This window comes from Odontesthes bonariensis, chromosome 14 (assembly GCF_027942865.1).
Source record: "Odontesthes bonariensis isolate fOdoBon6 chromosome 14, fOdoBon6.hap1, whole genome shotgun sequence".
In the NCBI taxonomy this organism is placed as follows: Eukaryota; Metazoa; Chordata; class Actinopteri; order Atheriniformes; family Atherinopsidae; genus Odontesthes; species Odontesthes bonariensis.
This window is the reverse complement of record NC_134519.1, coordinates 9,436,007-9,449,406: the sequence shown is the minus strand read 5'-3', so window position 1 is coordinate 9,449,406 and position 13,400 is coordinate 9,436,007. Positions and strand designations below refer to the sequence as shown.

The 13,400-nt window shown below is 44.8% G+C and overlaps 1 protein-coding gene across 2 annotated transcripts in view; it reads left to right on the top strand.

Annotated features, from left to right (window-relative positions):
* The window catches only part of LOC142398671 (contactin-associated protein-like 4), a 181,028-nt gene that overhangs the window by 83,007 nt on the left and 84,621 nt on the right, over positions 1 to 13,400 (top strand). For both annotated transcript variants that reach the window (XM_075482766.1, XM_075482767.1), the window contains exon 5: positions 68 to 274. In XM_075482766.1, the coding sequence (XP_075338881.1) occupies positions 68 to 274 (207 nt within the window). The remainder of the gene's footprint in view (positions 1 to 67; positions 275 to 13,400) is intronic.

Here is a 13,400-nt window from a genome sequence, read left to right as displayed (position 1 = left end):
GAGATTCTGGTTTGAATGATGCTCTGATGTTTTACCATGAAATCTGTTTGGTTTTTCTCTTTTTCAGTCTCTGAAGTGGTGAGCTTCACCGACGGCAGCAGCAGTCTGATGTATAAGCCCGGTCCTGGACAGAGACGGACATCCATAGAGGTCATCTCTCTTAAGTTTAAAACCCTGAGGAATTCTGGGACGCTGCTGCATGCAGAGGGACCGGAGGGACTCGGCCTCAGCCTGGAGTTGGAGAAAGGAAAGCTCCTGCTGCTGCTGAGACCAGGTACCAAACACCAAGACACTCAACTCACAGAGCTGGAATGTGTAAAACTGAGAGCAAAAGAGCGTATCTGTTGGGAGAAGTGTACCTTAACGCCACGTCATTGCTGTCAAATGCTGTATATTAGCCCAAAACAGAATCTTTTCCTTAACAAAACCAAGTAGTTTTCCCGTCTGAAACACAAACCAAGTGGTTTTTATCCCATTTAAAACCCATTCTGCATACATGCAACACAAGAAATGACTGCAAAAGATGCTTCTATAAAACAGCCTATTTGACTTTAACAGATGTGTTCAACAAGGCAAATTAAAGAAATTACCATCAAGTCTTCCTTTTAATTAGATTGGGGCAAATGGCCAAAACATACTGCTGTTTACCACAGCTGTCATCTATCAGTGGGTCTACATGATGAGATTAATTCAAATTTAGCTATAGTTGGGTCCTTATTTGAGCAAAGGTAATTCTCCTTGGATATATGGCGGTGAATGAATCGAATCAGAGGCACAAAGCATGTCACACTCCGGAATGATAGGTGGCGCTGTACCCATTTCAACTATTGCTAATAGAGTTCTGTCAGAACCACTCTCGTCAAAACGAGACAAGAAACAGAGATGAATTTCAGAAGCTTATTCTGAATGCATACAATTATGTTTGGCGGTATGGCCCTGTTCGGAGGAAGTTCCCGACTTTTCCATGAGCTCCATGGAAGCCAAGACAGGGAACAGCAGCATCCTCAGGTGGAGTGCCTTCCATTTGCTGTAAAGGCAACAAACCCCCTAGAACAGAGCAAGCAACAATGAACAACAGTATGACATTGTTTGGCAATGAGAAGTCGGTGGAGCAGGGGAGTTGGTGGGTGCAAGCAGAGAGCAAAAAAAAGCAGTGACAGCAAACCAAGTTTAAATGAAGTGCCCCAAATGCCAGCATCCAACTGCGAGCAGCAGCTGATTACCCATTGAGCGCAGCTGGCCATAAGGGTTGGGTCGGCGTCAGCCAATAGGCAAAGGGCGCTTTGACTACGTGGTCTGCCAGAACTAACGCGATGCTCCATTAACGATGCGTGGAAGGACACGAATGCAGACTTCAAAAACAAGACTTGATTTATTTTCAAAAAGAGAACAAGGTTAAGGCCCTGTCACACTGTTGTGTATGAGTTGCGTATGAAAATTAATAATATAATTTTCATACGCACGAAAAGTCCTTGAAAATAAAGAATGACTAGCGTATGAGTAGCATATGAACTGCGCATGCCCAGCGTACGTTTCAACGCGCCTATATCAGCAGCCTTTCCACATTGCTCCATTATTGCAGTAGACGACGCGCTATCAACATCTCTCGAGACATTCATCTCGATCATGCCTCCCAAGAAGCAATCGTCGTTTGCCCGGGCCCTGGGCCGAGGAAAAGGCAAAAAAACACAAGAATCATTCTCACCCAAACCTGCTGAAATGCCTGATGCACCTGCGGCTGATGAGTTACATGCTTCTGAGCGATCAAGATCCCCAACTCCTCCTCCTGACCGCGCCCGTGAATCGTCGGTTGCCTGCCGCCTCCATCTCCGCCCGTCTGGCGTACCTATATCGTACCTCTAGCGTATTCAGCGTATGCCTAGCGTGCTTGAAACGTATACAACCTATGCCTAACGTTCCCCTGGCGTATGTCAGCGTATACCAACGTATGAGTGATAATTTTCATACGCAACTCATATGCTTCTCTCATACACAACAGTGTGACAGGGCCTTTAACATATAACGCAGCTAAGCCGGATGACAAATACTAAACTATGAAAATAAAACATGACTTAGACTAAACAAAACAAAGAACATGGCTTGGCAATACATGAAAACACTTCATTTGGCGTGGCGTGAAGGATGAATGGTGAAAGGATCTCCCAATGACTGTGAGAAAACAGGGAGCCTAAATACTGTGTGGACTGATGAGTGAATGAGTGCAGCTGATGAGAACTTACAGGTGAAGTGAATGAACTAATGACCTGAACATGGGGACTGAGGAAAGAGAAACTGTGGGGAAAACAATGGCAAAAAATAAAGACTAAACAGGAACTAAACACCAAGGCATGAGAAACAAAAACACGAGAAAACACAAAACTAAGAACTAAAAACATGGCGCAAAACCCCATGTTCGTGACAAATAGAGCCACTTCCTGTTGACCTCTTCACCACCAACAATAACAACAAACTCAGGCATTGGAGAAAGATGGAGAACGACGAGCAAGATGAAGCTACGTCCCTCTACATTTGGTCTGTGATGAGCTGCTTGTTGCACAAACGTGATGCACAACGGAGCATTCTCCATCGCGTTGTTTGTTTCTTTCTGACGGCGTCGACAACAACAGTGATGAGATGATGTGTAAACGTGACGTTAAATGGTAAATGGACTGTACTTGTATAGCGCTTTTCAGGTCTAGCTGACCACTCAAAGTGCTTCTAACTACATGCCACTTTCACCCATTCACACACACTCAAACAGCACGTCTATGCCTATACACACACTACGTGCTTTCTAATCATTCACACACACATTCATACACCGATGGATTTATCGGTAGGCAACGTGGGGTTCAGTGTCTTGCCCAAGGACACTTTGACATGTAGCCCGGGGAAGCCGAAGTCGAACCACCGACCTTCCAATTGGAGGGCGACTGCTCTTCCTCCTGAGCTACAGCCGGCAGCAGGCTCACATCTGCACCAAATATACTTCAGACGCCATAAAAACCACTAATTTTCATGATCTGACCAGCAGCTGCTGATCCAAGACCCTGGCTGAGTTCGAAACCGCATACTACTCCTACTACGCCTACTACTCCTACTAACTTTCTGAGTTAGTATGCGAGTTTGAGTAAGCGAGAAGTTCCCGGATGCATACTAGATTCTCTGAAATGTTGGGTATGCATTATGAGGTTACTACTCATACTCAAACTACCCAAGATGCAACGTAACGTGACGTCGCCGATCGTCATTTCCTGTCAAAGCGGCAGTTTCAAGCTTGCTACAACGAGGGTAGGTTCACTTCCTGTTTTCAAAACAAAAGCACCAATTGTATCGTATGACTTTCACTATGATAAAAGGCAACGGGTATTTTATTTTGTGAAAATAACCTGAAGTGCGTTGCTCACTGCGGCTAGCTTTAGTAGCGCCAAATTCGTCTGAACAAAATTGTAAATAGCCGGTATTTTGTCAGATTTTCAACACGTTGGGGATCTAAACGACTACTTTCTCGCCTGAAAATGTTTCAAATGTTGCTAAAGTTTACAGAGTTTAGAGCTTAAGCGAAATCAGCTTCAGACCGGCTGATTTCGGCTCGGGCAGGAGCTAAATGCATTGTGGGTAAACGCTCTGCATACTGTCTGATCGATGAGTATGCCATATGCCGTATGCAGTTTGCAAGTATGTAGTATGTAGTATGCGGTTTCGAACACAGCCTATGTGATTTCAACATTGCATCAGGTTGTACTTTTAGCCTTGGCAGTTTAGCATCGAATTCATGAATCCCACAAGCAACTATAGATGTGCAAAACGGATAATTCAAGTCTTTAAATCGTGCTAAAATCAGAGCATTAAACCTGATCTAATGCTGACTTTTTGGTCGTAGTTTGGTGTGGAACGCTGAACGCTGTTTTTTTGTCAAAAACAGCGTTTAGCTGCGATTTTAAAGAGAAAGAACGTTGGGTAACGTGAGCATTTTCCCTCCTTTCATTAGCAACGAGAAGTGCTTGAAACTGAAGTCCTGAGTTTGAGTCTGACATGACATTACATTACATTACGGTCATTTTGCAGACGCTTTTAACCAAAGCGACTTAGAATAAGTGCGTTCAACATCGGTACGCAAAAGAACTTCAGGTCACAAGAAATCATAAGTGCATTTCCTTCCAATACCAAACAGCTAAGAGCAAAACTAGTGCTAGAGTGAGTGCGATAAGTCAGATACCTCAGCCTCTCACCAACTGCACACCAGTCACAGCGGGGTGGGGATGCAAACCCTGGTTCGGGTAGGGGAAGAAATAAAAGAGGTAAGAAAAGCAGGAATGGGACAAAAACCCTGGTTCGGGTAGGGGGTAATGAAAATATAGAGGGTGCCAGTGGTGGAGGAAACAATAAGTGCGTATCGACATCCACCCCGAGATGTCTGCCAGGCACGCAGCAATGCATGCTTCCACTTGGGTGTCAGAAGGGGGAAAAGACAGAATCAGCTGGGTGTCGTCTGCATAGCAGTGGTAGGAAAAGTTATGGGAGTGGATGACAGAACCAGGAGATGATGTGTAGAGGGAGAAAAGAAGAGGACCCAGGACCGAACCTTGGGGAACCCTTGTGGTGAGCCTACGTGGCTTCGACACAGACCCTCTCAGTGTGACCTGGTAGAAGCGATCTGTCAGGTAGGATGAGAACATGGAGAGTGCAGAGCCAGAAACCCCCATTCCCTCCAGGGTACAGAGAAGGATGTCGTGGTTCACTGTGTCAAATGCTGCAGAAAGGTCCAGGAGAATCAGGACAGAGGAGAGAGAGTTAGCTCGAGCAGTTTGGAGTGACTCAGTTACTGCTAGGAGGGCCGTCTCAGTTGAGTGGCCCACCTTGAACCCGGACTGGTAGGGATCCAAGAGGTTGTTCTGGTGGAGGTAAGAGGACAGTTGTTTAAAGACAGCACGTTCAAGAGTTTTGGACAGAAAGGGTAGAAGGGATACCGGTCTGTAATTCTTGATATCTGAAGGGTCAAGAGCTGGTTTCTTTAGAAGAGGAGTGACTCTGGCAGTCCTGAAAGCAGAAGGAAAAGAGCCTGATGTCAAAGATGTGTTAATGAGGTGGGTGAGGTAAGGAAGAAGATCAGGTGCAGCAGAATGAAGGAGAGGGGAAGGGACTGGGTCAAGGGAACATGTGGTGGGGCGGCTGGATGTTACAAGGTGAAGGACCTCATTTGCAGAGAGGGGAGAGAGAGGGAGGTGAGGGAGAAGGTGGTAGGGAGGGAGGAGTGGGAGGGTGACAGATGTGGATGGTGTGGACAGCTGGGAGGTGAGGGAAGGAAGATCGGATATCGTTAACCGTCTTGTCAAAGAAGTCGGCGAAATCGTCAGGGAGGAGGGAGGAGGAGGGGAGAGGGGGTGGGGGTTGGAGGAGGGATGAGAAAGTTTGGAAGAGTTTTTTGGGATTTGAAGCAGAAGTTTGAATTTTGTTACAGAAGAAGGCAGTTTTTGCAGCAGAGAGAGAGGAGGAAAAAGTGGAAAGCAAGGACTGGAAGGCAAGAAGGTCTTCAGAAATTTCACTTTTCCTCCATTTGCGCTCGGCTGCCCTCACGCTCCGCCTCTCAGTACGCACTGAGTCCGACAGCCAAGGGGCAGGTGGAGCTGAGCGTGCAAGCCTGGAGGTGAGGGGACAGAGTTTGTCCAGAGAGGAGGACAGGGTGGAGAGAAGAAGATCAGTAGAAGTGTCAGGGGAAAGAAGAGAAAAAGATTCAGGGGCAGGCAGAGCAGAGAGAACAGAAGAAGAGAAGTCAGTGGGGGAGAGAGAGCGGAGATTGGGACGAGAAGATACCAAGTGGGTGGGGGGAGGTCGGGAGGGAGAAGAGAGGGAGAGGGTGTAGGACATGAAGTAGTGGTCATGAGATGAAGAGGAGTGACAGAGAGGTTGGCGCTAGAACAGTGCCTGGTGAAGATAAGGTCCAGTATGTTGCCAGCCTTGTGGGTAGGAGGAGATGGGGAGAGAGCTAGGTCGAAGGAGGAGAGAAGAGAAACAAGAGGGTGAAGCTTCTCTGTCTGGATGTTGAAATCACCGAGAAGGGTGAGGCCGGAGCCATCATCAGGGAAGTGAGAGACAAGAGTGTCCAGCTCCTCCAGGAAGTCCCCAATAGGGCCTGGTGGGCGATAAACTACAGCGATGGTGAGCTTGACTGGGTGAGAGACAGTGACAGCATGAAATTCAAAGGAGGAGGGAGAGAATTGCAAGAGGGAACAAAGAGAGTATTTCCAGTCCTTGGAAATCAGCAGGCCAGTACCACCGCCCTGCCTCGCAGCTCTGGGAATGTGAGAGAAAGAGTACACATCAGACAGAGCTGCGGGTGTCGCAGTGTTTTCTGGGGTGATCCAGGTCTCTGTAAGAGTAAGAAAGTTAAGGAAGAGCATGGATGCATAACCTGAGATAAACTCAGCCTTCTGCACAGCAGACTGGCAGTTCCACAGCCCCCCTGCCACCACTTGCTCAACATGAGTAGAGAGAGAAGGGTGGATGAGGTTAGTGGGGTCCCAGCCTCTGGGTCTGACCCTGTATCTGCGTGGGCGCCAAGACCGAGAGGAGAGAACGGGAATGAAGCACATGGTTTCTTGAAAAAATGGTACTTTACACTTATAGGGACCGTCCAGATGAAAATCGTCCTTGAGGAAGTCGGACTTGAAAAAGTCAAGTGCCTTTGTACGACAGCCTTCGTTTGAAGACTGACGCTTCCAACAACAGGAGTTGCTTTGTACTGATTCACTAAGGCTACGGCTACACGAAAACGAAACAAGGTTTTTTTTGAAAACGGGTACGAAAATTCTTGCGACCACACGGAAACGCGCTGCTGTCCAGACGAAAACGGATGAAAACGATGAAACGATGCAGTACACACGCCACTGTGTCACGCCACGCTGTGAGACAATAGAGAAGTGTTAAAATTGGCTCACAGCGTCAACGTGTGACTGACGCAAAAACGTTTTAGCTGTAACAATGGAAACGAAACGAGGCCGTTTTCAAACTTTCCCACTCTGGAACCCGTTTTCAAAAACTATCGTTTTGGGGTGGTGGGAACGCCGGCTCCTTGTGGCCGCGACAGCGAAACGATAAGAAAAAGTATCGTTTACAGTGAAAAACGTTTCCGTGTAGCCGCAGCCTAATTGCTGATTGTCTGCAGGAGTGCAGACCCCTCCCACAGATTAAAAGACAAGTGGCCACTCAGGCCTGAAGCTAGTTTCAATGGGGCTGTTATCACACAGTGAAAAACAAGCCTCCAGCAAATTTACTTTTTAGCAGTCAAAAATCTAGCAAAGATTTAGCAAAGATTTAGCAAAAATCGAGCAAAAAGGCATGTTGAAATAAACCAATCGTGACCAACTCATTTGGCGAATCAAAGGAGTCTCCAAAACTCTCACTTTTAGACGAATTTTAACCCAACGTTACACATCTTAACCAAAAACAGCAGCTAACAAACGAGCCGGGATTGTAGTGAAAAGTCTCAACAAAAAATCAGACTCCCTTGTTTTTGGCCAGTTTACTTTAGTAAACAAACTCAAATACATGTAGCTTTTCTCTTTTTTTAATGGTGCCGTATTCAGGATTTTTTTAAGTGAGTTATTTTGTTGGTAATGAAGAAGCGTTTTGATCTAAAAACTCATCAAAAACATTTTATTTGTAGTCGGGAGATATCACTATGTGGTTATGAGTAGAAGAAATGGACCGAGAGATGATTTCAGAGGCTGATCCGACAGATTAGTTTAGAATTCAGGGTTCAGGCACATAAAACACTCCCTCAGAGCAATATGGCATCTAAACAAGGAGCTTTGGAAGGAATCGGTGGTCGTCTATGAAAAGCTGCCAGTAATACCAGCGGCTGCTGCAATGACCTGAGGATACCTGACAGACAGAGGTGTGCCATGATGCTATTTGTTGGTCTGCCTCAAACCTCCTGTTTTATCCAGCTGGGATCAGCCATCCTTTTTTTAAATTCATTTATTTATGCACAAGCATATAATTTGAAATAATATGAGGCAAGTTTATTTCTGTAGCACAATTCAGCAACAAGGTGATTCAAAGTGCTTTACAGAGACATTAAAACAGTGGAAATAAAAAGCATGATTTAAAATTTTAAACAAAAACGAAAGAAATAAGAACAATAGACAAAATCAGGAGTTAAAATATGATTAAGTTTTGAAGCTTCAGTGTTTCAGCTGATCAGAGGCTTTCTGGGAGTTTGTTCCAGACATGTGGAGCATAGAAGCTGAATGCAGCTCCTCCATGTCTGGTTCTGACTCTGGGAACTGATAGAAGACCGGATCCAGATGACCTGATGGTCTGGAAGGTTCATACTGGGTCGAAGGTGAGGTATGAAATCCGATAGGGCTTATATAGATAACCTCATATATATATACATACATATAGAAATTAATTATGAAAAATAATAAAAATACAATGAATGAATGAATATAAGGTAAAACACAATGTTTCAAGGATGTTTTGCCCAACGTTGAATTGATAAATCAATCAAATCAAACAAAAGATGGTACAAAACTGTGTAAAATAAAGTTGCATCATTTTATCTTCCACCACATACGTTCACATTCTTTATAAGTTATCTCAAATGAACACAACATCAGCTCAGGCATGCAAGAAGCTCCTTTTATTAGAGGCTCTTTGTGGTGATTGGCCAGTTTAAATTCTGACATATCCAATCAGGACCAGAGTCGACTGGAAAGAAACCGGGAAAGGTGAGGAAGAGACATTTTGTTTTCCAGTGTCTGATTTATGAGTCGGCTCATGGCGGAGTTAGTAGATGACGACTTTTTAAAGCCGTAAGACAGTTCAATCGGACGTGGCCACCCTGCATCTCTGTCTAGTTATTGCCACGATTGATGGTCCCCATTCATAGCAGCATGTGTTTGGGCTGAACTCTCTGTAAGTTGATGCATGGCTTATAGTTTATAAGATTGTGTGTGTGTGTGTAAACCAGGTTAAAGCAGTTGTTGTCGGGCTGCCATGCTGAAACATCTGTAACGATTGAGGGGTAATTGGGCTCAAAGATTTCCGGCAGAGGAGGTGAGTTTTAAAAGGTTTATTGATGCAGGTAGGTGGCAGGCGAGGGGGTCCGAGTACAGGAAGTCGAAATTCCTTATCCAGAACAGAATGGCTGTGTTCGAAACTGCATACTTCTCCTACTTCTCCTACTACTCCTACTAACTTCTTGAGTTGGTATGCAAGTTTGAGTAAGCGAAGAGAAGTTCCTGGATGCATCCTAGATTCGCCGAAATGTTGGGTATGCATCATGAGGTTACTACTCATACTCAAACTACCCAAGATGCAACATAACGTGACGTCGCCGATCGTCATTTCCTGTCAAAACGGCAGTTTCAAGCTAGCTACAACGAGGGTAGGTTCACTTCCTGTTTTCAAAACAAAAGCACCAATTGTATCGTAATGGCTTTCCCTATGATAAAAGGCAACGGGTGTTTTATTTTGTGAAAATAACCGGAAGTGCGTTGCTCACTACGGCTAGCTTTAGTAGCGCAGAATTCGTGGGAACAAAATTGTAAATAGCCGGTATTTAGTCAGATTTTTAACACGTTGGGGATCTAAACGACTACTTTCTCGCCTGAAAATGTTTCAAATGTTGTTAAAGTTTACAGAGTTTAGAATTTAAGCGAAATCAGCTTCAGGCCGGCTGATTTCGGCTCGGGCAGGAGCGAAATGTATTGTGGGATAAACACTCTGCATACTGTCTGGTCGATCAGTATGTAGTTTGCAAGTATGTAGTATGTAGTATGCGGTTTCGAACACAGCCCAACGGAGTCCAAATCCACACTTTGGAGAAAAACTGATACACAAACAAATTCAAGGAGCAAGCAGGATCAAATCCAGGTCAGGTCCATAGGTTCCAGAAAAATCCAAAAGTATAATCCAAAGGCAAAAAGTCACAGCCGATCAGGGGCTGAAACAGGTCCAGGATCCGACAACACTAGCTAACCGAGACAGAGGTCAGAGGTCAGGGCTGGAGAGGGAACTTTCCAAGAAGTCGGCACAATCTGGCTCCAGACCAGAGCTGTAGACCTGTGGAAGAAGGAGAGAGGACAGGTGACAATGATCAGAGGTGATTACCAGAAACGAGGTAAAGGGAAGCTCAGACAGAGAGGAGGTGAACCAGGTCTGCACAGGGAGGGAGATGGAGGCCATGACGCCATCACCATATGGCGCTCCCATCTTTAAGATTTTCCCCCTTCCCCATTTCTTATATCCTGTTTTCCATCTTTTTCTCAATGAATGCTCCTCTTCTTGTCTTCTATCTGCTCCTCCCTCAGATCCAGGTCCATCCCCTGTTCTTTTGTCTATCTCTCCCCCCACAAACCTTTTTGCTTCCCTCTGAGAGTTTTCTCTTCTCACTTTGCTCGCTTTGAGAAAACTGGAGACGTAAGATTTTACAGAAAGATTTCAACAATGTGAGACGACACCTTTACGTTCCCTCCAGCACTCTTTGAAATGTTTCTGCCATCGCTTCGAAAAACTTCTCAATTGAGACGATGAATTCCCTCAAAGAGAACAACTTAAAACGGGATGTTTTTTCCATCAAGACTCACATTTCTTTGCGAGCTGAGAGTGTTCAGTTCTTAATTTGGAGATTTTTGTCGATTCCTCTAAAAAAAACGGCTTCTTTTTCTGAGATTTTAGGGCCGTTTTGTTTGAACTGCTCCTTTGAGCTCTGTTCTCCAGGACAGCTTTCAGCCGCTGGTGTTGTCCAAAGTGGATTTTAATTTTTGGTAAGAAGCTCTGTGGATATGCTGACATTTAGAGTAAAGTGTGGCCCGTGATCCGTCCATAATTTTGCGCTTAACAGCTGAAAATGTGTCTCCCTGCAGAAAAACAGTTTTATTTTTAAAACTTTAAAGCTTTACCAAATTCTCCACGAACATCTGGCGCTGAATTTTGTGGTGAGGATGCAGAACAGGTTTTCCTCTGATCGCTCTTCAGTGATGGTCGTATTTGTGTTTTAAATGTGAGACCAACACTGATTTGCAGCCAAACCATCATTCGATTCGCCTCTCTGAGTTCCACATGCTTTGAAAGGAGTGCTTCATCTTTGCCTTTCAGGATATTTTCTTCTCCTGTTTTAACCGTTAAAAGCCCCTCCAACACGCCCCCCCCGTGTGTTCTTAATCTCTCTAATTAATGGGAGGGTCTAAAAGTTACCAAAATAATCTAAAAAATTTCAAATATAAAAAAGAATTTCAGATTTTGATTCCAAATTAACTAAAGTATATTCTAACTGCCCAAAGAAAACTAAATTGATAGAACTTATGATTTACAAACATAAATGGCCACAACAATCCCAAAGGTCTTCTTTGGATGTGGGCTGCCTTTTGTTCTGTTCTCTGCCAACATGATCCCACACTGCTTCAGCAATGTTGAGCTCCGGGCTCTGGGGAGGATTCATCCCTCCATCAGACCTGCTGCCACTGATTTTCAGCCCACTTCTTGTGTCCTTTGGCACAGCTCAGCCTTTTCTCCCTGTTTCCCTTCCTTAAAGGGGAACTCCGGGGCATTTGAAGCGTGTTTCCATTGCTAGAGGTTGTCAAATACTGATAGTAGGACACAGACAGGTGCAAATCTGCGCTCCCTGTGTGGAGATCGCGCTGTGCGCACAGCGTGTCATGCGAGGCTAATACGTGGTATACATACCCAGTAATATTGTTGTAATGTTTTAAATACTTGAACGCAGTTTTTCTAGAGAAAATAATTGTTCTGTATATGGGATTATCGTCCATCGACTCTTTTGGGCTTTCACATGCGCGAGCCTACAACCAGCCGGTGAGTGACATGCTGTTTATAAAGTTGTTTTGTAACGTCCCCATGCCAGTAATGTGAGAACCATGCATATGGTTTTGATGGTAAGGCTTGTGACTTTATTGTCGGATGGTTTATAAAGTGGTGTGACGTTTCTGCTGTGTGCAAGTTGTTGTTTTACGTGGAAGGGTTAGCAGTTGCCCCTTAGCCACCACGTATTAGCCTCGCATGACACGCTGTGCGGACAGCGCGATCTCCACACAGGGAGCGCCGATTTGCACCTCTCTGTGTCCTACTATCAGTATTTGACAACCTCTAGCAATGGAAACGCGCTTCAAATGCCCTGGAGTTCCCCTTTAAGAACGGCTTCCTGACATGGAGCCCATTTCTGATGAGGCTTGGGCCAACAGCAGATGGATCAGCTGAAGGTCCAGATGCATCTCTCAGCTCCTGTGTCAGGTCTTTGCTGGATTTTTTCCTCTTTCTTAAGGACATCACTTTCAGATCCTGTTCATCTGCTGTAGATAGTTCTTTAGGCCTGACACTTCTTCTTCTGTCCTCCACTTGTCCAGTTTCCTCAAATGTTTTAAGGACACACTGCACACCGTGCTGAGATATGCCAAGTTTTCAGCTAACAGCTCTTTGGGAATCACCTTGTTGCTGCAGAAATCCTGTTTTCTGTCTTTTAAAGCTGCAGTCTGCAAGATTTGTTGTTGTCATACGTAAAGTCCTACTTTTTGGCATTTTAAGAGTTTACATGATCTATCAGAACGCTTGAAGTTGAAAACGGTGACCTCCGTAGTCACAAAATGCAAGAAATGCTTATTTTTGAACCGAAAAATAAAAAGTTATTCAACTTCCTGTCCCGCCCCTTCAAAACACATGAGAACTCGTGCACGTAGACGTGCACGCCAGATTCGCATACACGACTCCTCATTCATCAACTCACCTGTCATTTGCGATCATGGAAGACACAGTAAGTAGACCAGCCCGTAATGAAGTTCAATAGTCTAGATAAATAAGCGTGGGGACGAGCCTACCTTGTATCGCGCGTGCACAATCGGTGATTGACAGGCAACAGAGCCCAGCTCGTAAACCTGATTGGTTACCTTTTACCGGTCCGGTCTGCAATTTTGTAAACAAACCTGCTGGCTTTGGAGGGACCTAGCGGGACATATAGGGGACCTAGAGAACTCTTTTTTTTTTGTAATGGGGTATTTAATGTACTACTTTCAGAATCCCCGGACAGTTCCAGGCATTATGCTTGAAAAAGAGTTGCAGACTGCAGCTTTAAACTGTGTTATCTTTGCTGTTTTTCACAGATGCAACTAAAGAAATGGGAACAAATACCTTTGTGGCTGCTTGTAACAAAGTGCCTAAAGCAGAGGTCTTCAACAGGGGGTCCGCGACCCCCAGGGGGTCTGCGGAGGTACTGCAGGGGGGTCGCGAAATCTTTGGTTGATTAGACGATTTTTAACATTTAAAAAAAAAAAAAATAAAAAAAAAAACTTTTTTTTTTTTTTTTCAAACAGTTTTTTCTCACAAATTGTGTGCAAACATGTGCCATCCACAGATGGTTTGAGGATTCATTGTCCCATCTA